The sequence below is a fragment of the Mytilus edulis genome, chromosome 11, assembly GCF_963676685.1.
Source record: "Mytilus edulis chromosome 11, xbMytEdul2.2, whole genome shotgun sequence".
NCBI lineage: Eukaryota > Metazoa > Mollusca > Bivalvia > Mytilida > Mytilidae > Mytilus > Mytilus edulis.
Genome location: NC_092354.1, coordinates 18,891,771 through 18,917,264, shown reverse-complemented (window position 1 = coordinate 18,917,264; position 25,494 = coordinate 18,891,771). Strand labels below are relative to the sequence as shown.

Below are 25,494 nucleotides of genomic sequence, written 5' to 3'. Positions count from 1 at the left end.
TCGCATTATAAACTGCCTACAAGACACCTATTTTAGTAAAGCATATTTGACTGGCAGTTTTGCGAATTGTAAAAATCTAAATGCTGTTTGTCAGTTTTATTGACTTATAATGAAAGTGAAAACCATCAAAACTAAACTACATGGGGGATTAATCAGGGTATTCCAACTTAGGTGAACCAAAAGGGTATTTTACTATACCAAATTAATCCTTGATACTTCAAAGTTTAGTTTAGCAAAAATAAAAAGGGAGTATATAACAGCAATAGAATGTCATAAACAGTGCAGAATAAGTCTGTACACATTTCAGGCGATATTTATACTGTTGAGAAAGTGTCAAGACATTAAGACTGTCAAGAATGTGTCGAGACATATTCAGACATTATTTAGAATATCAAGACAGATTAAGACATTATTAAGAATGTCAAGAATATGTCAAGACAGATCGAGACAAATTTAAGACAGTCAAGAATTGGTCGAGACTAATCCAGACTCTAATCAGATGATACAGGAAGTGTCGAGAAATTTTAAGACAATGTTCATACTATCAAGACACTTGTCAAGAAAAATCAAGAACCTTATTAGACAAATAAATACTATGTCAAGAATTTTTAAATATTATTTAGACAAATTAAGAATGTCGAGTAAAAATTCATGCAAATTCAGACAAAAACTGGTCTTTTCAGACTTTTTGACTTTTGTAGTGTTAATATGTTTGGTTAATGATAAATATCACTTTACGTGTAATTCTAAATGTAAGATGGGCAAAAACTCCTAATTTTTGTTTGCACACCCTTTCAACTAAAATTTACAAGTAACGACATGTCGCAATTAACAATTTATTATAAATTATTTGTCGATATGTCATAGGGTATTTGAAAATAAGTGAAAAAAAGCCAAAATCAAAATTTAGAATATGACCTTGACCTTTGACCTTGACCTAATTTTCATTTTTTTGTAACAAGGACCTCAAATCTAAAGACCCTAGGTCTCTATCACTTATGGTTTACCATTTAAAAATTCATATCACTTAATTCAAATGGAAAAGGGTGAATAACTCTCATAAAGAGTCTCCGTAAATCTTCGGTCCAAATGAATATTCTTATCCGTAAGATGTAACCAGCAATTTGGTAAAATAAATTTGTCGTGATCTTTAACGGTTGCAAAGGAGTAGTGGTCACAAGAAAAACAGTGTATGGGGAGATAACTCTTACAGCATAAAGTATTTTGTTTCGCTGTTGTAAATTTTTAAAGCGTATAAACTATACAATATCATATTTCAAATATCTAAGCGATATCTTATGAAACAACAAAACTACGCAAGAAAACAATTTAGGCGGAAGAAAAATAATAATAATCAGAACCAAATCAATAGGTCTTTCCACGGAAAAGTGGAAAGACCTAATAATCAGAACAAAATCAAAAGGTCTTTCCACGGAAAGGTGAAAAGACCTAATAAAAATCAGAACAAATTCAAAAGGTCTTTCCACGGAAAGGTGGAAAGACCTAAGAATAATCAAAACAAAATCAAAAGGTCTTTCCATGGAAAGGTGGAAAGACCTAATGAACAAAATGCTTTATTCTGCACATCAAAAAGAAGCAATTATTTCGAATCTGTAATACGAGATGGCATTTGGACACACGATAGGGCAGAACACTTAATATCTTTTGGTAATCTTTCCTTGTTTTCAAAATCTGGTCTATGTTTAACTCCATCAATATCTGTCCACATTGATCCTTTTTTCGCGGTGTGTACATATAGGGAGCTATCAATTATCAATCCACGGTTTTTGGCCAGTGGATGATTTTCACAAATTGAAATTGTTCCTCTGTCTGTTCTGGTTTCTATGGTCACGTAGCATACCTTTTTCTGTGAATCTGGGTGGAATTCCATAGAAGAGTACCTATTCAACTTTGTAAATCCTACTTTGGAAGCTTCTTTCCATTGTGTTTCCTTGGTTACTTGTACTCCTATTCCACCAAAAGCACCAGCATTTGCGTCTACACCAACATTAGCTAATTGTTGGTATTCGATATCGCATCCAACTTTAACATGAACATTGTGAGAACTAGCATTAGCTATATAAACATCCATTGTATTCTGCAAATGATAAATTGAAAACATTATCTTAAGGTGGTAGACCTAGGTTAAGGGAAATAACTCTTAAAATCATCAGTACGTTTGTGTCAGCCATTTTCATAAATACGTTCTAAGCTTCTAGGATACATAGATTATTTTCAATCTGTTTCAGGTAAATGCTTAAAATTCATTGAGGAAACTTGACTTTTACAAACACATAACTGATTTAAAGAGTTATCTCCCTGTACCAAGGTCTACCCCCTTAATTGGTTTACTAAATCAAATAAAATGAACATGTGTTTGCAAGTGATACTTGGGCCAAAAACATTTGAAAATCTACAATTCGATATAAACAATTCATAGTTTGCTATTCAGTTTGAGTCAATGCTTTGTACTTTGTATATAATGTCATCAATTTGTATCATGTAATTATAGTCCAAGAAAGTGTTTTTTTTTTCAAACATTCTGCAAAATCAATGGATATATTTTTACTAAATCAGGGCAATTTCAAGACACAAATATTGTCGAACAATAAAAGCCGCATGCTATGCGCATTACAGTACTCTTCAAAAATATTGATTCGATAACTTTTTTCTCCGATTTCCGTGTTTCTCGGAATCACACCGAGTACCGCGGATTTCACTCCTAAAATCCTCCAAAGATTCTCTCCCAACACCGCGTGGCTGTTAATTGGTTTATTGCCCATCGGATGTACTTCAAATTAACGACGCGTGACAACATAATTGGATTACCCAGATAATTTACCTTTGAACATTTAATCGATCTTGGTTGCACAGGTGTGCTTTAAAATCACGGTATTATAAATTGAACAAATGTTTTCCTTTCTTTGACAGATAAAGATGTGACAATATCATTTAGAATAAGATAATTATTATCCTTTATATTTGTGTCTTATGCCGTTATCTTTAAAATAGAAATTACATACGAAAAAGTATGAAGAAAATTGTTATTTTGTGTTTCTATTACAGTCCGGTCAGGTCTTACATTGTGTAACTGTGTTCTTTCAGCAAGGACGATTTTGCCACAATTAGTTTCTTTTATAACTTATTCAATAAGCAATATATAAGCGCATTAATTGTTCATTATTAAAAAATCAACTGGCTAATAAAATCATGTTGTTTTTTCGGTAACCCGATTCATCGGATCATCAAGTAAACTTAATTTATTGAGCAATGTAAAATATTATGTTTGACCACCTCGGTACATTTATACAGACTTGAATAATTCAAATTACGAACAGAAACTGTTAAATGACAACTCTGTTGACAAAGAAAATAATTTCAAGTGATATTGATAGTGCTCGTCATTTTCGCATTTTACGGAACGGTTTTCAAATTGACGAAAGTATTTATATTAATTTCGTCATTTGAATTTGGAAAGTGAAAAATATTTTCACATTAATTATATAATAAATGTACTATAATTCTACCGGTGTTTGACAAGTTTATGACGCTCAATCATTTTACGTTTACAAAAGATGTTAAAAGTTGTGATGATAAGTAATCCGCTTATCGCTATCCGATAGGTCACTAATCCTTTAATTATTAATAAAATTTATCAAACCTCATAATTGCCCATCATAATATTCTATTCCAGTTAAATCAGTCATCATTTTATTTTCAAAATTTCCCAACCGCCTACAATTGGCATTTCTTTATCGTATTATCATTATTATTGTCATTTGAATACAATCAATCACCCCGGACAATTTCCATCATAATTTCAATTAATACATCACCAACTGTAAATCTATATTATTGACCATGGACATATAACTATAAATGTACTTTCTTTTTTGAAAGATAAAACATTAAAATTCAAATAGTTAAAAATGTGTTCACGTTTATTCGGATAAGAATTATATTTTCCTGATAAATCAATTGTAAAAGGACCTTCTGGAGCCTCAATACGATTGCACAAAAATGTCGTTCTGCAACTTTAGAAACCTTGAATGGACTTTCCCACGGTCGGCCAGAAAGGTCACCTGAGTTTACTAGTACGCGATATTTTTTCCCGCCCTTTAAAAAACTCGTGCTGTGGATAACATTGATGTTAACTATTTTTAGCATTTAACATTGTTAAGTAAGTCAAGTTCAAGTTCAACCCAAACTGTTGATAACTGAGATGTGTATCGTGGAATTGTCTTCGCACGGCAAATAATTGTTTTTAAAATCTTTTGTTGAAAATACACAAATTTACATTCATTGTGCGAAAGTTAATAATAAACAAAGTTGAATTAATGCAGCTGGAAGTATTCCTGTTGTAACGGAAATGTATTATTATTCTGCTGTACTGCCAACAAATCGTAAAACGAAAATGCCGTAATTGTTAAGCATAACGAATGGTGAATAATATTTTCCTTTTTACTTGAATATACAAAACTTTCAAACACGTAATTTTATTTAACTGCTCAAATTATTTTAGCGAAAGTTTCCGGTTATTTTTACACAAGTATGCTCATTTCGTCAATAAAATATTAATTTACTGGTGAAGACATCGAGGTCAAAATTAAGTAGTTTTCATTTTTTTATAAAACTTGAATACAATTGAAAGAATTAACAACAACATTTTGCTTTTAAATCTTTTATTCATTCCAGCAATTAGATAATCGTAAAAAGAAAATGCCGTAGATTTACACAATTATTACGGGGCAATTATTTTGTCTAATGAATGGTGAATAAATTTTCCTTTTTACTTGCATATATAAAACTTTTAGACTTATAATTTTTAAATAAAGACTTTAACTTTGAAGTAGAATATTTTGTTTTTCACATATTCCGCTATATTTTATAATCGTTTTTTTTAAAAGCAAGTACATTAAGGTTAAGATATTTTTAGATGGGCTAACAAAAAATACGAAAATATTTTGACTTTAGTTTTTATTACCACAAATGAAATTTAATTAGTATTAAAGACATTTAAAATTATACACCTGTTTGACACTTAAACTGGTACAGTAGACCGGAAATATATTCTTTATTACTTCAACCTTTACCTGTCAGGTAATCCAATTACCCATTCAGTCTTGTGCCGGTATAGATCAAAGTAGGATAAGGGCAATTAATTCCTCGGTGTAGAGAGTGAGCTCGTTATCACAATAAACATTTACCTGATTTTGGGAGAGATTACTCCCAAATTCCTCCCAACATTTTGGGAGGAATATCGGAGTTTTTCGGAGTGGCTCCGACATTTTCCTCGGTGTAGGGTGTGGGAGAGTTGGTACTCTTGAAGGGTACTGTATACTCATACAAGATTTGTACACAATTTAGAAAAGTATCGCGGCTGGTTAACTATCATTTAGTTTCTCCAGCGAAATTCACAAGTCATAGATATTTTCCTACGTAAAATGCAAATTGTTAAGCAATTTAATACCTTATATTATCTTGTTAGTTTCAAGGTAAGTTGTTTATCAATCATTATCAAAGTTGACCTTAGTTGCAGTCGTATTTTTTTTTTTCAATTTGTCTATAAATTCCTGTTAATTAGATTAAAAGGTTTTAGCTTTTTCATCCAAAGTTTAATTTAGACGGAACTAGTCATTATGAATAATTATAAATCTATTGCTTTTCGACCGCAACGTTTTATATCAATGACTGACCAAGAACTTACCTGATGAAAATTTTCCAGGGGACCCGCTTGTCAGATAGAAATTATTTTTTGTGCTCAATAAGTTTTTTGCTCAAAATTAAAATTGGATGGTTTGTGTGTTTTATTTCTTATTTAAACCTGTTCTTGTTTTCAATGTAAACAACGGTGCTTGGAACGACTCAGACTTGTCTCTTTATTCGTTTAAAAAAACATATTTCGCTTGTTGATAATATGGCTTGTAACCTATATAGCATGTTTTATGTGTATTGTTTATATATGTGACCCGCCATGTCATTTCCAGGCTTATGGAGGTAGAACGTCATTGTTAGAAAAATTATAAACATGAAAAATATCGAGATTCAATGAAATAGGTATTTGATTGATTGATTGATTGTTGGTTGCTTAATGTCCAGTGGCAAATATTTCATGCATATTCAGGACGAGAAATAGGTATTTGTGAAGAAGAGATAAACACTTTCCTTTGCTTCTTTCTTGCGGACGCCGAACTATACATTATTGAAGAAGTTTTACTTTTTTGTTTGAAGTGAAAAATATTTGAATCTACATTTTAAATTGATACAAAAAAAAAATCAAAATTCTCTGCTCTATAAATTTTCTTTCATAAATGCAGTCAGAAATATATCCATAACAAACACTTACTCATAAACTGTTACGCGTCGCATACTATGTATAGAGACATGCATAATAAATCTAAATTAAAAGAAGGAATTTTTAACTCTTACTTTTGTCGTACTGACTTTCTGTGCTGCGTCTCTCACATGTCTCAGTCTGATGACTTTTAGTGCCTGGTGTAAAACAAGAGAAAGTTCTAGTAAATATAGATGTTTATTTCTTGAAATCAGTAATCAAAGTGCTACAGATTTTACACAATAAAATAGCAAGTCTCACTTGATAATAAATTTAGAATTTCACAAATGAACTAAATTAAGGGACATAACTCTATGCAAATTTTAACTAATTAAATAAAACTTGCCCAAACTCTATTTTATCAAGTGAAACAGCTTTACAAAACTTTACGTACAGGTTAATGCATAATACAATATGTTAAATAAACCGAATCATTTCAACTAAAAAGGATATTTAATTTCAAATGTTTTGTATAATAATTTGTTGCTATGGAAACAATTAGCTTTTAAAATCAATAAAATCATTGCCATACTATCTTAATATTTAAATGCATAAATTCTAATACCAAATACAATTTATTCTGAATAAATTTGTATGTAAAATAACTTTGCATAATTCTTAAACAGTAATTACTCTTATTGCAAAATATTAAAATATAGAATATACCCATGTATGTATGTATGTATGTATGTACGAAGATCCCTCCGTGAACGGAGCATCCCTCGATTGCTGCAAGGGTACAGTGGAATCCGTGTACACTCCCTATCAGGATTAATGGAGATGTGTCACTAACATATATACAACCCACCACCAGGACAATCCCCAACCCAACACAGAGGGAGTGTTAGGAGACACATGGAAGTCTGTTATTATGGTGGAGGAAGCCGAAGAACTCGGAGAAAAACCACCGGGCTTCTCGGCGGGAACAGACAAACCGAAGAGATATCTATAGATTGATCTCCAGGTCAAAGTCGGGGACCACTTTGACCTACCGAGGCCCCCAAAGTACCCATTCTAGTTTATTCTCCGGTCTAGGTACCAGAGATGTGTGTGGGAGGGTGAAAATCACCCTACTAATAGTACTGAAATTCCAGCGCCCCGAGCCAGGATGGAACCCGGGACCTTCAGCACTGTAGCCATCGGTCTTAACCACTAGGCCACGAACCCACACACAATATAAACAATATAAACAATATGTATAACAATATAAACAATATGTGTAACAAACATGTACTCCTGTCACGAGTTCCGTGTATGTGTGTATTATAATAAAATCAACTAAATTCAATTTAAATGTTCAAACAATTTTGTAAACAAAATGAAATCCTGCGGACAAGTGTCGCTTACAATAACCTATTTTATGAACTTAATATATACAATATATAAATAAAATATAATAACACAACTTACAGAATAAATAAAGTAGAAAATAAGGTTTCATGTCTTTGTTATTTAGCTTTCGATTTAACTCTATAATCATTGCTTTAAAGTTTTTCAACAAAAGACATTTCTCCCGGCAAATAAAATTACAAATTATCTCCCCTGGACACTGTAATACTTAAAGTTAATACGGATACAATATGAAATATTTCCGGACTTTCTCTAATCTTTTGAAAATAACTATTTTGAAATCAATTATATATTTCTAAACATAGAATAGATTTGTATAAAATAAATTCTTGAAACATTTCTCAATTGTTTACATAAATAAAAAGTATCGTGTCCTAAGCGTAACCAACACAAAAGTAATTAATCACAATGGAAACGAAAGAAAATATATACAAAATATATACAATTAATTTAAGTGAATTTCATAAACTGAATCTTAACTTTAGTTAGATTTTCAAAAATATAAAGTAATTAAAACTCTTTAATTTAAATAAACAAAAATACAAAAAATATACTTCAACTTACCTGGTGTAAAACAAGAGAAAGTTCTAGTAAATATTGATGTTTATTATTTGAAATCAGTAATCAAAGTGACCGTTGAAAACATAGATTGTTTCCATGCGGGCGTGGTCACATGATCACTGATTTCTTAACTTTCTCCTGTTTTCACCAATCAAAAATTACCTTGTAATTTAGCTCCCTTGACCACAACCTATTTTCACTGGTTGGTCAATAATCCAGTCATGGGTGACAGGTGTTATAAACAATTTCACACATGAGTAATAGGAAAAAGTAAAATCACAAAAATACTGAACTCAGAGGATATAGGTTGTTTAACAAAAGCCTTAATTTACATGTAAGGTACATAATCCAAAGTAAATAATTTAGCACTTACATGTCTCTTTGTTATCCGTCTTAATTACGTAATCTAAATATTAAAGTTGTATGTCATTCTTCTTTATCAAAAATTAACATTCCAAAAATAATGTAACTTATGTAAGGAGGAATTTTAGAAAATAAAATAAAATTTAAACTTCAAAATACTTTAACTAGTTGTTATAGAAAAAATTATGAATTGCCAAAGACAAAATTTTAATATAACATGTATATGAACTCTCGTTTTGAATCGAATATGTATATGAACTCTCGTTTTGAATAGTTATATGAACTCTCGTTTTGAATATTTATATGAACTTTCGTTTTAAATTGATTATTTCTCGTTTTAGTTTTAAGTTGACATGGTTGAATATTTCTTGTTTTAAATGTTTCTTTATTCTTAAATATAATGTTTCTTATTTCAAATATCCAAAGAGATTATAGATTTACTATTTTACAACTTAATCCGATGGCTGTCAATAGTGCGAAACTTACACTCAACTTCAAAAGAAGCAATTATCGCTATTTTGCTAAGTTAAGCCGGAGGACAATAATCCGTTTATTATTACATAACATTGGACAATTATATTTATATTTTCTGAGAACCTTTTATAATGTTTTAAATACCCTTATCTTTGACTTAATTTATGTTTTGTAAACTGTTGCTTTGGCAGTCTTCCCCTAGCTTTCAAGCTTTAAACTTGTGAATAAATTTGTATATATATTTTATACAGTCTTGCGTTGAAAGCAGCCAAAGTGTCGATTATAGACCTACAGACTTTAATGTAACCCGTGCCGAAGTTCACGGACTCATGCCGCAAGTTCACGGGGTTATAATTGGGGAGGATTCCTCGATTACCGTAACCTTAAGCAGCCAAGCGAGTGTTTTATTTATGAACTAGTCCCAGTATATGAAAAATTAAAAATGGAATTACCGAAATTGGAACTTTTTAACGCGTTCGAAACAAAAAATGCAGACGTTTGGATAAAGAGATACGAACTAATGTGTGAATTTTCAAAGTGGGATGACGTACAAGCCACAAGAGCATTCACGTGTTTCATAGACAATTATGCTTTAGCATGGTATATGCTACTTGACGACGAAGACAGGAACAGCAAAGATAAACTATTCCGTAAGTTCAAGCCGTTTTGGTAGAAATTGTATGCAAAAAGTAGGATTTTGGAAGGAAGCGGCCAATCTGAAACAAAAACACGATGAAACCGTTTCACAATTCATATCTAGGGTTGAGAGACTATGTTTTCTAGCAGGTCAAACCGTATTTATGGAGCGTTTTATATATCAAGGACTTAGACCAGAATTTGTTGTTCCGTTTGTAACCGCAACTGGTCTCAAACAAAAGTTTACCATAAGTAAGGCTATCGATGCTGCATTGCTAGCAGACATGACAATTCAGTTGAAGTCGAAACCGGAACCAGACCAAGTCACCAGTGCTATTAAAGACAATCCTTCTCCGCAGAACCAACCCAGAAGTAATGGTAAGTGTGATACATACTGTCATAATTACGAACAATTTGAGAATGCACATTTTTACGTTCCCCCTGTCAATGTACTTAATAGCAATTCTCTGTAACCACCAACCAAGTTGCGGCACGCATAGTCTCAGATTTTCTTGAAACCTGGTCTGTTGGTAGCTATCGATAATCTAACAAGAAAAATGTTGACAAAAAATTTGTTTATGCCCCCGTTGCCATGGTTACGGGTCCCCTTGGATTTTGCCTCAAAAATGCATATTTTGAGGATAAAAAATTACCCATTTTAAGCAGTTATTATGCATACATTTCAAGTTTTATGAATATTTTGACTATAATTCATTAAAATATAACACTTTATGAGTAAGATGAAAGATAAAAATTATTTCTGACAAAAGGGGAGGAAGGGGGCAGCACTGGTTCAAATAGTGGAATTTTCAATGTATTCAAAAAGGCAAATTATAGGCATTTTGCATGACATAATTTTACACTTTTGCATCCACAACCAATTATACTAAAGTGATAAATGTAAATTATGACTGTTGCCTAGAAATAATTTATCGTTAAAGGTTTGGGAAACAGGTTGCTAGGGTGGTTGCTATGGGAACATAAAAGTGTCATTTTTGGTATTTTGAAGAAAAATTTTGACATTGTTATTTGAATAGTTTAAAAACAGTGACAAATACAAAATAAAAATCACTTGGGACATGTTGTGCATTCAATGACCTAAAAGTTGACCTCAAGGTCAAAGTTTATTTATGACCTTGACTTTGACCTTCGGTCTTTTTTTATTTAATTGTGTTAGAAATTTTATCAAATAAACCCCAAAAGTATTTAGAAAAAGTGTTTAAACAAAATTTTGCTTACATTTCGTTAGAAAGCAAAATGCCAGAGGTCAAGGTCATGTTAAAAGTTCTTAGCAACGACCCTTACTTGATATAAAAGTACCTAGCAACCATACATAGTTGGGTTCAGAACTATGATATACATCATAATTAAAAGTTGAGGGGTCAATATTTTCAACATAAACTTTACCAGCCATTCTCATATAATCAGAAAAAGCATAGCAACCATCCTTGTATTGGTGCTTTACTAAAGTTGTAATTCATTCTTACATTTAGACTCTCAAATTTCTTTAAAGAACAGGTATTGTGTTTCTTAAATAGTTCACGTACATGAGTCAACTCATGTAAATTTCAGTTAATCGCAAGCAACTCTGTTTCCTGTTCTTAGAATTACAAATGCTGTTTTTTTCCAAAGTATTTTATCAATTTTACGAAAAAATACCAGTTGAATCATTATTTCATTAAGTAGGGGACTCGTGTTTTACTTTTATGTTCTTAATCTTGAATCTTCAACGCATGTAAAAAAGTAATATAACAAAACATTATTTTTATTGAAACTTATATGGATAAATGAACAATATAATAGTAAAAATTACCAACAAACCTCAATCATTTAATCAAAATATTCGAAAATTTCATTTTACTCCATATAGGTGGTTTGCCTTTTAATGAATACTAGTATTAAAGGAGAAAAATTCAAATAACAGCATTTTCTTTTGTTTCCTTATCCCAATTATTTACTTTTCTTTAGTTACTCTTGTAGCTATACATAGCTTATTCTATATTAATATATTCATGTTAATACTAAATGACGATAGTTAGCCCAAATTGACTTTAACAGGGTATTTACTCTTATTAGGGGTTGTCAAATAAAATTAAGGTAGATTCATGGTATACCGCCATCTTGGATTGCACAATCACAGTACAAATTGGTCTATTTATTTGCCTAAATCGGCAAAGGAGAAGGTACCTATGAAAAGGGGAGTTTTTGCCCCCCTCTCAAAAGACGTCTTAATTCATACCATTGCTAGCCTCAGTATAGAAACTTTAAAAAAAAAATGTTTTTTTTTTGTTTCGGTAAAAAGAAGGTTGTCTAGCAACCATTTTTACTACATGATATAATTAGCACATACGAATTGATGTGTCTGTACAAAAAACCATATTTTCCAGATAAGATGGTTGGTTTGAGAAAAACTTGAAGGTACAAATGAACAGTCACTTCAATTTGAGTTCACAAATTGCTTAGCAACTACTTAGCAACAGAAATTTTCCTGAGCAACGGTTAATAAAGGGTGATTTGTGTCCTCTGAAGTATGAATCTAGCAACATAAATTTCATCAAAAACAATTGTCCTTATTTTTTTTACTAAAATTTTTTTCTTTTCAAATGAGCCATTTAAGGGGAGATAACTCTTTCAGTAAAAAAAATATACTGGACTAAGAGGGATTTTTTTTTTATTATTACTTGTAGCGAAAAAACGAGTTCAGTGACACCATTGTTTCTTTTTATGCCCCACCTACGATAGTAGAGGGGCATTATGTTTTCTGGTCTGTGGCTCCGTTCGTCCGTCTGTGCTTCCGTTCGTCCGTCCGTCCGTCTGTGCGTCCGTTCAGGTTAAAGTTTTTGGTCAAGGTAGTTTTCGATGAAGCTGAAGTCCAATCAACTTGAAACTTAGTACACTTGTTGCTTATGATATGATCTTTTTAATTTTAAAGCCAAATTAGACTTTTGACCCCAATTTCACGGTCCACTGAACATAGAAAATGAAAGTGGGAGTTTCAGGTTAAAGTTTTTGGTTAAGGTAGTTTTTGATAAAATTGAAGTCCAATCAACTTGAAACTTAGTACATATGTTCCCTATAGTATAATTTTTCTAATTTTAATGCCAAATTAGATTATTACCCAATTTCACGGTCCATGGAACATGGTAAAGGATAGTGCGAGTGGGGCATCCGTGTACTTTGGACACATTCTTGTTATTTTCCAAAAACATATGATGAAACCTATTTTCCCACAAATATTCAAAATTCTATCTCAAAGAAAAAATTTTATGCACACAAGTGTGTTTTTTCAAGAACAATCTAACCAAATTTAGGCAATTTTCAATGACTTTTAGCTTGTAAAATAGCACGGTGACCCAACCTTTTTATTATATTTTCAAAATTCAATTAATATACACAAGGTCAAAGGTCAAGGTCATCAATGACCTTTGACCTTTGGACAAATTTATGGTAATTTAATTGCCAATAGTTTGCACATCATAGTCATTCAATAATAATTACTTTTTGTGGATTATTTTAATAAAATGGCTACATTTTAGAGGTAAAAAGGCAAAAATGATCGACACATTTTTGTTTCCATAGCAACCATCCTAGAACCTAATTTCCCAAACATTTTGCTATATTTTTTTTATTAGAAACTTTGATACTTTTCATTCATAACCACAGGTTAAATGGAGGTGGATGCAAAAATGTCTATTTTGTTCATACAAAATGTGTAAAATTTGTCTTCTGAACTATCATGAAAAATGACCTCTGCTTCTGCGGTTGTGACAATATTCAGCCAAAATATTTTTTATATATGACATTGCTATTTTGTTTGTTAAGTTTCATGTTTCTAAAAAATATTTACAAATATCATTAAATAAAACCTAGTTTTGATTACGAATGACTGCAAAGTAGTTGTTTTTTCGATGCTAAATTCCTCAAAATATGCGGGAAATCTCATTCACTTGGTTGCCATGGCAACCATGAACTAGCAACATTTGTGTGGGCATTTTTCTTACTTTTTTACATGATCACATGTTTTGGCTAAGTTTCATGAAAATCGGTGACTATGCGTGCCGGCACCCCTATATAAAATGGTTGGTGGTTACAGAGAATTGCTCTTAATCATGTGAATAGACTGATACGCCCCCCAAATAATAGGCTTCAGAAAAACAAATTGATTTTTTATCCAAGAAGTGCTAAGTCCAACCCGACCCATAATTCAACCAGACACATGTTTATGAATTCTAGAAATAGCCCGCCTAATCCGAATATTGTTAATCTGTTCGCAAATTCAGGCTGTTCAAGAGCCGATTGTAAAATAAATGTTAGAATAGGTTCCTCGGTTATACATACTCTTGTCGATACCAGTGCAGCAGTATCGGTCATAAATACAAATACTTATAAGTCATTACAAGTAGACATACCTTACCCTGTAGATAAATCAGATTTGTTAGGTGTACGTGGTGTAAATGACAATTTTATCAGAGTGCTAGGCAAAGTCACACTGCCCGTTGCAATAGGAAAGCTCACTTTATTTCACGATTTTTTTATTTTGGATGATGTCAATATGCCACTTATTTTAGGCCGAGACTTTATGCATGATCAAAAAGCTGAGATAAGTTTCCCCAAACAAGTTTTATCATTACAAAATGGAATGACAGAAGTTTCTTTAAGTCAGGGCCAAGATCGGGATCACACCCACAATTTTGTTCGTGTGCTATCCGATGTTACATTTCAACCTAGAGAAAGAGTTATTTTTCCTGTGAAAATAGATAATTTTAGCGAAAACACATCAGGTATAATTGAACCGAATTTTTCACTTGCTGGCAAACACAGTATAATGGGAGCACGGTGCTTAATACAAAAACATAATAACAATTCTGTTTTTGAAATTTTAAATCCTACAAATGCTGCAATAACACTAAAACAAAATACTATAGTTGGAAATTTTATTAAAATTCAAGATGATAAATTTTTTGGAGAATTAAAAGAAAATTTGGAGTTTATAGATAGTATCAGAACTGGCGAAGCTTTAAATTCAAATAACAATTATATCAAAATTGCTACCGAGATGGGTATTGATCTTTCAAAATCCGATTTAAGCGAAACACAAAAATATCAGTTATTGACTCTGTTAGGGCAATATAGGCAAGCTTTTGCTAAAGACATAACCGAATTGGGCTGTACCAAAATAGGCAAACACATCATTGATACAGGCGATGCAAATCCAGTCAGACAATTTCCGTACCGGACTACCCCAAAAACAAAGGAAGAAATAAATACACATTTGGACGAAATGTAGGAACAAGGTATCATTCGAAAAAGCATGTCACCATGGAGCAGCCCCATCTTACTTGTAGCAAAACCCAATGGCGAGAAGAGAGTATGTGTGGACTATCGCAAACTAAATCGTTTGACGAAAATATATACCCAATCGCTCCCGAATCTTTCAGATGTCCTAGATACACTTGGGGAAAAGCATGCGCAGACATATAGCGTCTGTGATATGAGACAGGGCTTCTGGCAACTGGAGCTTGATGAACAATCCAAAGAAAAGACTGCTTTTATGACGCATCGAGGTCAGTACGAATTCAACCGACTTCCATATGGCCTCGCAAATTCTCCTGCAACCTTCAACATGATCATGAATGAAGTTATCAGAGATCTCAATTGGAAAAGCGCATTAGTTTATGTAGACGACATTCTAATTTACAGTAAGAACTTTGAAGAACACCTTTGTCACTTAGCAGCCATATTTGATAAACTAATCGAAGCCAATCTGAAATTGAAGCCGTCAAAGTGTCAGTTCGCTTGTAAAGAAGTCCAATATTTAGGCCACATTATCACGAAAGAAGGCATAGCAGTGGATCCAGAGAAGACGGCATCTGTACATTCCTTTGCAGCACCGAAAAATGTCAAAGAAGTACGTATGTTCCTTGGACTATGTAATTATTACAGGAAGTTCATTCACAACTACTCCAAAATAACTTCTCCTCTCAATCAACTGCTACACAAAGATCAACAATTTCATTGGACAGACGAATGTCAACGATCGCTCGAAACCCTCAAGACAAGACTCACTTCAGCTCCTATTCTAGTATTTTCGGACTTCAATAAAGAGTTTATTCTACATACTGACGCAAGTGGTACTGCAATAGGATATGTTCTAGGTCAACACGACAAAGACAAGAAACTCCGAGTTATTCCGTATGGCGGACGTATGCTACGAAAACCAGAACAAAGATGGGACGTTAAAGACAGAGAATGCCTCGCACTAGTTGTAGCTATCAAACAGTTCCATGTTTATTTGGCCAATAACAAGTTTCACGTGTATACAGATCATATAGCTTTGCAATACATTCATCGTATTAAAGAGAGTACCGGACGTTTAGCAAGATGGTCTATGTATCTTCAGACATACAATTTTGAAGTTCACTATCAACCAGGAAAAGATAACGTTTGCGCTGACTTCCTCTCCAGAATTCAGCACCCCGAGAACCAGCGTCAGCATCGACTCAGTATAGACGAAATCGAAGCTACATATACAGCAACCGATCAATCTAGAAAAGAAACAAATCAACAGATGTATAACGAAAATCAAAGGTCAGTCGTCCAGCCAGTCCTGTTACAAGACTCTGGCAAATCAAAACATAATTCAGTATCAGCAATTAAGGCAGTCACTGAAGCAGATAATAGTTATCGTAATGCGGACCCATTACTCATGATCATCGAAACCACAAAGCTAACACAGGATAGAATCCAAGCAGCTCAAAATGAAGACGAAGAAGCAGGACAAATGCTACAATACATTGAACAGAATACTCTACCACAAGACAAAAAGACAGCTGACGTTATAGTCCGTGAGTCAAACCACTACGTTGTTTCAAATGGTATACTATTTCACCATTACTATCCAAGAGGAAAAGGACACTTATCAGATAGGGTCATCAAACAATTAGTTGTACCGAAGTCATTGCGTAACGACGTACTTTTATCGTACCATGATGCAATTATTGCAGCGCACCCCGGTATTGACAGAACTTACAACAACATCCGAAGAAGTATTACTGGAAGAGAATGTACTCAGACATTGAAGATTATGTGAAAACCTGTATTGAATGTCAACAAGGCAAGACTAATCCGCACTCTAAGAGAGCACCTTTACAGCCGCTTCCGGCAACTGGAGTATTTGAAAGAATACACATGGACATTCTTTGCAATTTACCACAGTCAGCAGGTGGATTCAACCAAATCTTACTAGTAGTATGTCCGTTCTCTAAATGGTGTGAAGCCTTTCCACTTAAAACAGGAGGAGCCGTAGAAACTGCAAGAATCTTGTACAACGAAATTATATGTCGATATGGTCCTTGTAGACAAATTCTTACAGATTTAAGGAAAAATTTCACTTCAAACCTCGTGAAAGAAATCTGCAAAATTTTCCAGATCACCAAGCTCAATACGTCATCCTATCACCCAGAATGCAATGCAGCAACCGAACGACAGAATCGCACATTAGCAACATCTCTGCGAATGTATCGTCATGACAACCAGTCGACTTGGCCCGACTATTTACAAGGCGTCATGATGTCTTTCAGAAACACAATACAAACTGAGTCCACACAATATAGTCCATATTATTTGGTCTTTGGAAGAGAGCCTCTAAATCCTATAGATATTGCACTGATTCCAGAATCTACAAAAGGTCTGAGCAAAGATGCAGTGTCAGCATTTAATTTGATCGTTGATAATCTCACCAATGCCAGAAAAATAGCCAAGACAAATATTGAAGCTGCACAACAGAAGTATAAAACGCAACACGACAAAAACGTAGAGGAACCGAGTTTTTATATACTAGACAAAGTGTGGCTTTACTGTACCCGGACTCCAGTTGGGTTGTCGCCCAAACTCCAACGAAAATGGACTGGACCATATTATATTGCGGAACACATAGGCGAATATACTTACCGTTTGCGCAAATCTTCTGACTATAAATTATTAAAGGCTCCAGTGCACGCTAATCGATTAAAGAAGTATCTCGACCCCAAGAATCGCCCCACGAACCCACCCGATGTAAATGAAGATCACGACCTAAACCCAGAGGAACTCATGGACATGCCTGAAATCCTTGACAGAGTCAATGACACAATAATCAATCATACACAAAATCAAGTAGGGAAAAATAATCAAAATGATCCAACAAAATTACACAAAGATACGCAACCGTCACAAAATCCAAACCCTCAACAGGACATATATGATGTCGAAAGAATACTTAAGTGTAGAAAACGAGGCAACATTAAACAGTACCTTATTAAATGGCGAGGTTATAGTAGTTCACAAAATACATGGGAACCATCAAACAACATACCTAATAATTTAATCCAACACTTTCATGCTCAGAGTTAAAGTAAAAGAAGGCGAAAACGACATGGATAACTTTAATAATAATCCAGGCCAAGTTTTTTTTTTCAGTACATGGTTTTAATCAAGTCTAGATAATCAACTCAATGAGAAAAGTATATTTTTGTTTGTCATTTTCACATTTGAAATCTATTTTATTAAGAAAACTTCATTCTCTAAGATGAATATTCATTTCTTCTCTGAGATATTTTCCACTGACATTAAGAAATTAAGCAATTAATCGAGCTTAAGTCGGTGTATCTTTGTTGTATCATAGAACCTAGTGTTTTACACAAGTAAAGATTGTAACTTTGAACAAAGATCACTGACTATAGTATACCAAATAACCACAATTATTGTTTAATTGTCGTTATTATTTTGTATCATTTCACGCACAATGCTAGATAAGTTGTTGAATTTACACGTATGAGCTTCCATATGAATACATAGATTATCAGTGGAATAACAAAATCATTTTAGAATACAATTTTGGTCCGAAACAGGAGTGCAAGGTGGACTCGTCTCTTATCTTGTGTTCTTGTTTCCATGGGTGTACAGGAGTGACGACCTGTATACTACATGTCAGAAAAATGCATTATTATGTTTGATCAAAACCTGCTTACAAGGTACAAATAGCCACTGATAATCTGATAATCGGTTTAAATTCTTGATAGTGTTTTTGAAAACCTTCCAGAAAATATAGTGTAGTTTGTTAGAATTCTAAACGGGCAAATGATCATTATTGCCCCCCGCCCTTTTTCCGCGATTCATTGAATACTTAGATACTTAGTTCTACTTTTATGATTATGATAAATCGCCCTTTGATGTTTATATATCTATACATATAAAAGAGCCATGTTCTTTTGAGTTGTGAAGTTGAAATAGATATTACAGTATATTTATGAAGTCCCTCTCCTCAAAATGTTATAGTATATTTATGCCAGGAGTCCCCCTCCTCGTCGTGTTTTAGTATATTTAGGTCAGGAGTCCCCCTATACTCAGAGTGTTTTAGTATACTTATATCAGTAGTCCCCCCTCCTCAGAATATTAGTAAATTCATGTCAGTAGTCCCCATCTTCAGAATAATTTAGTGTATTTATGATAGTCCCTCTCCTCAAGGGTATTTAAGTATTTTTATGTCCAACTCCTCATAACCCCCTTTGTATATTAATGAAAAGGTCCAACATATGTGCATTTTCTATGTTCGTGATGTTTTCAGTATGAACACACTTTCAGCAACCAGAAAGATGAATTACCCATAGACGAATTACCCAAATAAGAATTACCCAAAGACGATTTACCAAAGACGAATTACCCATAGATGAAATAACATTACAAACCCAAATATACAAAATGTAGCAATTTGTGCTCGGGACGAGCACTTCGGGGAAGCAGTGGAGAATATAACCGGAAGAAAAGTGACATTGGAAACTTTTACTATAATTTGCAAAGTGCTATATATGAACTCTCGTTTTGAATCGAATATGTATATGAACTCTCGTTTTGAATAGTTATATGAACTCTCGTTTTGAATATTTATATGAACTTTCGTTTTAAATTGATTATTTATCGTTTTAGTTTTAAGTTGACATGGTTGAATATTTCTTGTTTTAAATGTTTCTTTATTCTTAGATATAATGTTTCTTATTTCAAATATCCAAAGAGATTATAGATTTACTATTTTACAACTTAATCCGATGGCTGTCAATAGTGCGAAACTTACACTCAACTTCAAAAGAAGCAATTATCGCTATTTTGCTAAGTTAAGCCGGAGGACAATAATCCGTTTATTATTACATAACATTGGACAATTATATTTATATTTTCTGAGAACCTTTTATAATGTTTTAATACCCTTATCTTTGACTTAATTTATGTTTTGTAAACTGTTGCTTTGGCAGTCTTTCCCTAGCTTTCAAGCTTTAAACTTGTGAATATATTTGTATATATATTTTATACAGTCTTGCGTTGAAAGCAGCCAAAGTGTCGATTATAGACCTACAGACTTTAATGTAACCCGTGCCGAAGTTCACGGACTCGTGCCGAAATTCACGGGGTTATAATTATCTTGAATATAATTATAGATACAGATAAACTGTTAATAGCAAAAATGTTAAGCAAAGTAAGATCTACAAATAAGTCAATTTGACCAAAATTGTCAATTGACCCCTTTAGGAGTTATTGCCCTTTAAAGACTTTTTTCACAATTTGTTCATCATGTTGACTTACTTTAAAAAATCTTCTCCTTTGAAACTGCTGTATCAATTTCATCCAAACTTAGGATAAATGAGTTTCAGAGTATCTAGTATAAATTTTATATTTTATTTCCTTGTATGTCAAGAAACATAGCTCCTATGGCTAAAATAGAACATAGGAGAAAATGATTTATTTTTTTTTTGCTTTTGAAGAAAATAGGACGATTCAAAGAACATTTAAATAAATTGAAAAGCCAAAATAATCATTGATGAGAGATTTAACCAAAAAAATTAAGGTGAGTGATTCAGGCTCTTGAGAGCCTCTTGTTTCATGATGTATTCCGGTTTAAAATGGAAATAAGAATTAAATTATAAGAAATGACTGTAATATTTTTTCTGCCTATTCGAAATAACATAAAAAAAAAACGATTGATCTTGCTATCAATTTCTATCAAATTGGAAAGGTGAGGAGTTTAGCATAGAAATATCGAATCGTAAAAGAACGGCAGTATATGCAAACAGGATACTTAAAGTAGATAAAAAAAAACTGGCAATAGCATGGCAAAAAAATGGAAAAAAACACAAGCACCAACAACAGTAAACAAAACGTAATAGAAGACAGGATAGTATTACTGTAAACCATCTTATTTTCGCGGATTCTTAATTACGCGTTTTTCTATTTCTAGTCCACTTTGCGGCTATTTGATTTCGCGATTTTCTTATCTACTTGATGTAGTTTGATAAGTAAAGATCCAAGTAATATATATTCGCGACGATTTATATTCGTGTTATTTTACTACTCGCGCGAATGACGCGAAAATAAATCGCTCGCAAAAATAAGTTTACAGTATGTATTTTCCTACTCCCCTTATGATTGTCAGAAAATTCAATATTCCTTTCATTATAGCTGACTATATGGTATGGGCTTTGCTCATTGTTTAAGGCCGTACGGTGACCTATAGTTATTAATTTCGGTGTCATTTTGTTTTTTTGTGAAGAGTTGTTGTCACATTGGCAATCATACCACAGCTTCTTTCTTTATATTATGTGGACAATCTTATCCAGTTTGGCAAAGCTAAGTCTCTAGAATGTTTACAAGTTCAACTTGTTCACCCAAATAAAATTTCTAAATACAGTGAAACCTGACTAAACCGAATCCTGCATAAACCGAAATTCTGTATAAATCAAACAAGTTCTTAACCACCGTCATATCAAATTGTATGCGATGTGAACCTGATAAAACCGCACATCGGCAAAAATCGAACTAAACCTTTTGTCCAGTAGAGGTTCGGTTTAAACAGGTTTCACTGTAGCAGTATTTAGCGATGTATAAATGAAACTCCGACTTTCTGTAAAGAGGGAGGGCGAAAGGGGGGTCCCAATAACAGCAAAACAGCAAATTGATTTGACTTATTACAGAAAACAAGGAATAAAATGGACAAAAACAGATAACAGTAAATTGAATATTAAAATAAGTCGGGTCCTTGACAAATCCTGTGTTTCTTATTACGGGTATAATCCTTTGTAATGAAGTCCATTTTCTATGAACATGGTTTTTAGAATTTTGTATCTAGATATGTATTTGGTATATTCTTGTCCGTCCGTCGTCAACATGTCGGACTTTAATTCAAACACTCTTTAACCAATTTACATAAAACTTTGGGAAATTGTTTATATCTATTGACGTGAGCTCCCTATTATTTTTTTTTTGTCATTTTTAGATTTTAAGTTTCTGAGTAATGGGATTTATTCAATAAAAATGGTGTTTTTTTTCCGTTTTTTTATAATATCTCAAAAATCCTTTCACAAGTTTGCAAAGAATTTTTGTGAATTGTTTATATCTATTGACATGAGCTCCCTTTCAATTTTTATAAATTTTAGATTTTACGTTTCCGAGTTAAGGGGTTTTATAAATCAAAAAGTGTTTTTTTTTTCTAGTTTTCGGACATTAACACAAAAACGTTTTTAGCAGTTCTCATGAAACTTTGTTGAATTGTTTATATCTATTTAGGCGAGTGATATGGGAGCCAAATTTACATTTTTAATGCACCTACCTAACACACGGCTAAATTATATATCACTGGAAAGCTAAGAATGTGTACTTTCTAAATATCCCGGTCGTCAAAAGAAATTATGGTGCATTTTTTTTTTAAATCGAGGTCAAAGGTCATGGGTGCAATTTCAATTCACGGATACTTCCAGTTGTAAAATCGAGTCAAAACAAATGCAAAAACGAAACAATTTTATAGGAATTCTGTATTACTGTTGGGAAAATATATTTCTATCATAATATTAATTAATTTTGGTTGATTTTAACGGTAACGCATGTTACATAACGTTTTCTCTCGGAGTCTTTGAAAATCAACATTTAAGTCACACAAATGTATCTGTAGTCACCCTTGCATTATCTAAATTATATAATACCTCCATATCATTTGATTGCACGTATTTACAAACATATATATCTGCAAATTTGATATAAATAATCCGAAACAAAATATTTGAAGCAAGGGGAAAATATAACATATGACGTATTTTTAATTGTTTAGAAAAGTCCCATGATGAGCTGTTTATTGAAATTAAGGAAGCGTATGGTCTCCTGTTAGTTTGAAAGCCTGACAACCATAGAGAGATTTTCTTTTATATATGTTGCAATATGTTGATATATAAAAAAGAAGATGTGGTATGATTGCCAATGAGACAACTATCCACAAAAGACCAAAATGACACAGACATTAACAACTCATATATCACTAAATCAGATATGATAAGAGTACTAACAAACATAACTAAAATGAGTAAAGTGCTACTGGTATTTTTATATCAACAAATTGACAATTTTAATATAAAACATCACAAGGAAAATATGATCACTCATTGTACGTCAAAATGTGTTTGATTTTACTTCAGTCGGCTACCGTGTATCTTGAGATATATAATTAATCAAACAACACTTGATAAAGTAGTTTGTACTCTTTTTAAATATTACACTAGTGATGACGTTCGGCTACTTTGGCACTAAGTATTACGTTTTTTTTTTATCTTGTTTCACCGCTTCAAACGGAGGACAAGGCTATCCTAATATTGAACCTTTTATTTGGCTTTCTAATGTTAAAATCCCGTGATCGAAACGTCGGACCAATGGGATGTTGTACCATTTAGGTGTCGGAATATTGCGATATCGGAATATTATAGCTTCATTTTAACTTGTAATCTCATCATTCTTATCGGTCAATATATCCATACAAAGACAACTTTCTTGGCATGGGCATATATCAGTACAGCAGAGGTTTTGCTCAAAGCGGACACAAGATCTACTATATACAGATTGAATTAAAAATTTGGAATAGACATGAGGGATTTGTCAAAGAGACACCAACCCACTAAAAAGCAGGCAACGGCCAAAACCACCAATGGGTCGTCAATGCAGCAAGAAACTCCCAAACCCGGAGGCGTTCTTCAGCTGGCCCCTAAACAAAAATGTACTACTTTGAAATGATAATGGACGTCATACTAAGCTTCGAAATATACTCAAGAAGTTAAAATAAAAAATTATACAAAACTAAGAAAGGCACGATGCTCCTGACTTGGGACAGGCGCAAAATTGCGGCGGTGTTAAACATGTTTTTGGAAATCTCAACCCTCCCCCTATACCTATACCAATGCGTGAACAGATCAAATCTTGTAGAAAGTTGGATGACATCATACCGGACCGATGTTGCCTTTTAGCCAACCAAAGTCATACGGAGATCTTTTATTGTTTCTGTAGTTGGGTCGACATTGTCTTGGATAAAATTTTAACCCCCAGAAGAAAAATAATGCCATGTAGAATGTATGCCCCATTTTTATTGTTTCTAATCTCCTGATCAGTCAAACTTGTTAATAGTTATCAAAGGTGTGTCCATAAACACGGTGCATTGGTAGTGATAAAGCTAAATGAAAAAGAGTAAAAAAAATATTTTTAGATAATATACATTCTACTAAAGCCATACATCTAAGAACTTTGTCAATAGGAATATCGTACGCTTTATTAACTGCATGCCGCAGATGTGCCATCATCCAAAAGATACGGAAGCCGATAAGGGCCATTCAAAAAAAAAAATTATGTCGTAATTACGACATAGCATGTCGTAATTTCGACATAACATGTCGTTATAACGACATCGCTATGTCGTAATTTCGACATAATATGTCGTTATAACGACATCGCTATGTCGTAATTTCGACATAACATGTCGTTATAACGACATCTCTATGTCGTAATTTCGACATAATATGTCGTTATAACGACATCGCTTTGTCGTAATTTCGACATAACTTGTCGTAATAACGACATCACTATATATATTAAAGAATATGTATTATGATTGCCAAGACACTAAATGACACAGAAATTAACAACTATAGGTCATATCATAATGCCCCAATAACTAGAAAAGCCCCCGCATAATCAGCTATAAAAGAGGGACGAAAGATACCAGAGGGATAGCCCCCGAATTGCTGTGTGGCAGACAGTGTTATTAATTAATTATTAGCTCCCTTGGTAAAACTCCAAATTTCATATTTAATGTATTTCATTGTTAAATAATTTACATGAAGCTGAATAAGTATATATCTGTTAATTGCATAGCTTTTGCTATTTGAATTCATTGATTAAAGATATTTATTTATATTGTAAAGTTTAATATTTGTATCGTCGCAAAATCTTTGGTCACCTTCTTTGGTTACCTTCTGTGAGAAACTTATATATTTTATAGATCCTGATTGAAAGTAATAAGAAACCGACCGGGGACTAAGCGCACAACTCCGTGGTTTGTGGTAATGAGGGTGAAAGGACGTATCTATTGCTGTGTATTTACTGTCAAACGATGGGCACGATGTTCCTAAAACACGACGTTACACATAAAAAGCGGCGTCGAAGAGGGCTTTTGATTAATTTTTGCAAGTTTTATTCGTTTTTTTATATGTTGGTTGATTTATTTATTATATTACAAATTTTTTAAAATTTCTGATTCTGGTTCTGTTCGTTTTGTGATGTCATTTTATCATAAATTACCTCAAGTTGTGGAAATCTATTTAATAATGTTTACCCTTTAAGTTATTTCAACTAAAAATGCATTACTGTCGGAAGTAATGTGGGAAAGAAAGATTGGACAGAAGTAGATATAGGCAGATGTGGTACAGTTTTCCGTAAAA

General features: G+C 32.9%; 2 protein-coding genes across 2 annotated transcripts in view; both read right to left on the bottom strand.

Annotated features, from left to right (window-relative positions):
* The window catches only part of LOC139495273 (adhesive plaque matrix protein 2), a 227,403-nt gene that overhangs the window by 59,213 nt on the left and 142,696 nt on the right, over positions 1–25,494 (bottom strand). The window lies entirely within an intron of this gene.
* LOC139495274 (uncharacterized) lies at positions 1,523–6,458 on the bottom strand. Its single transcript, XM_071283568.1, has 2 exons — positions 6,430–6,458; positions 1,523–2,098 (listed from the first exon to the last, which is right to left on the bottom strand). The coding sequence occupies exon 2, from the start codon at positions 2,090–2,092 to the stop codon at positions 1,601–1,603; it is 492 nt and encodes a 163-aa protein (XP_071139669.1). The 5' UTR covers positions 2,093–2,098; positions 6,430–6,458; the 3' UTR covers positions 1,523–1,600.

Coding starts and splice junctions, on each gene's coding strand:
- LOC139495274 (XM_071283568.1), bottom strand. CDS start 2,092: ATGGATGTTTATATAGCTAATGCTAGTTCTCACAATGTTCATGTTAAA.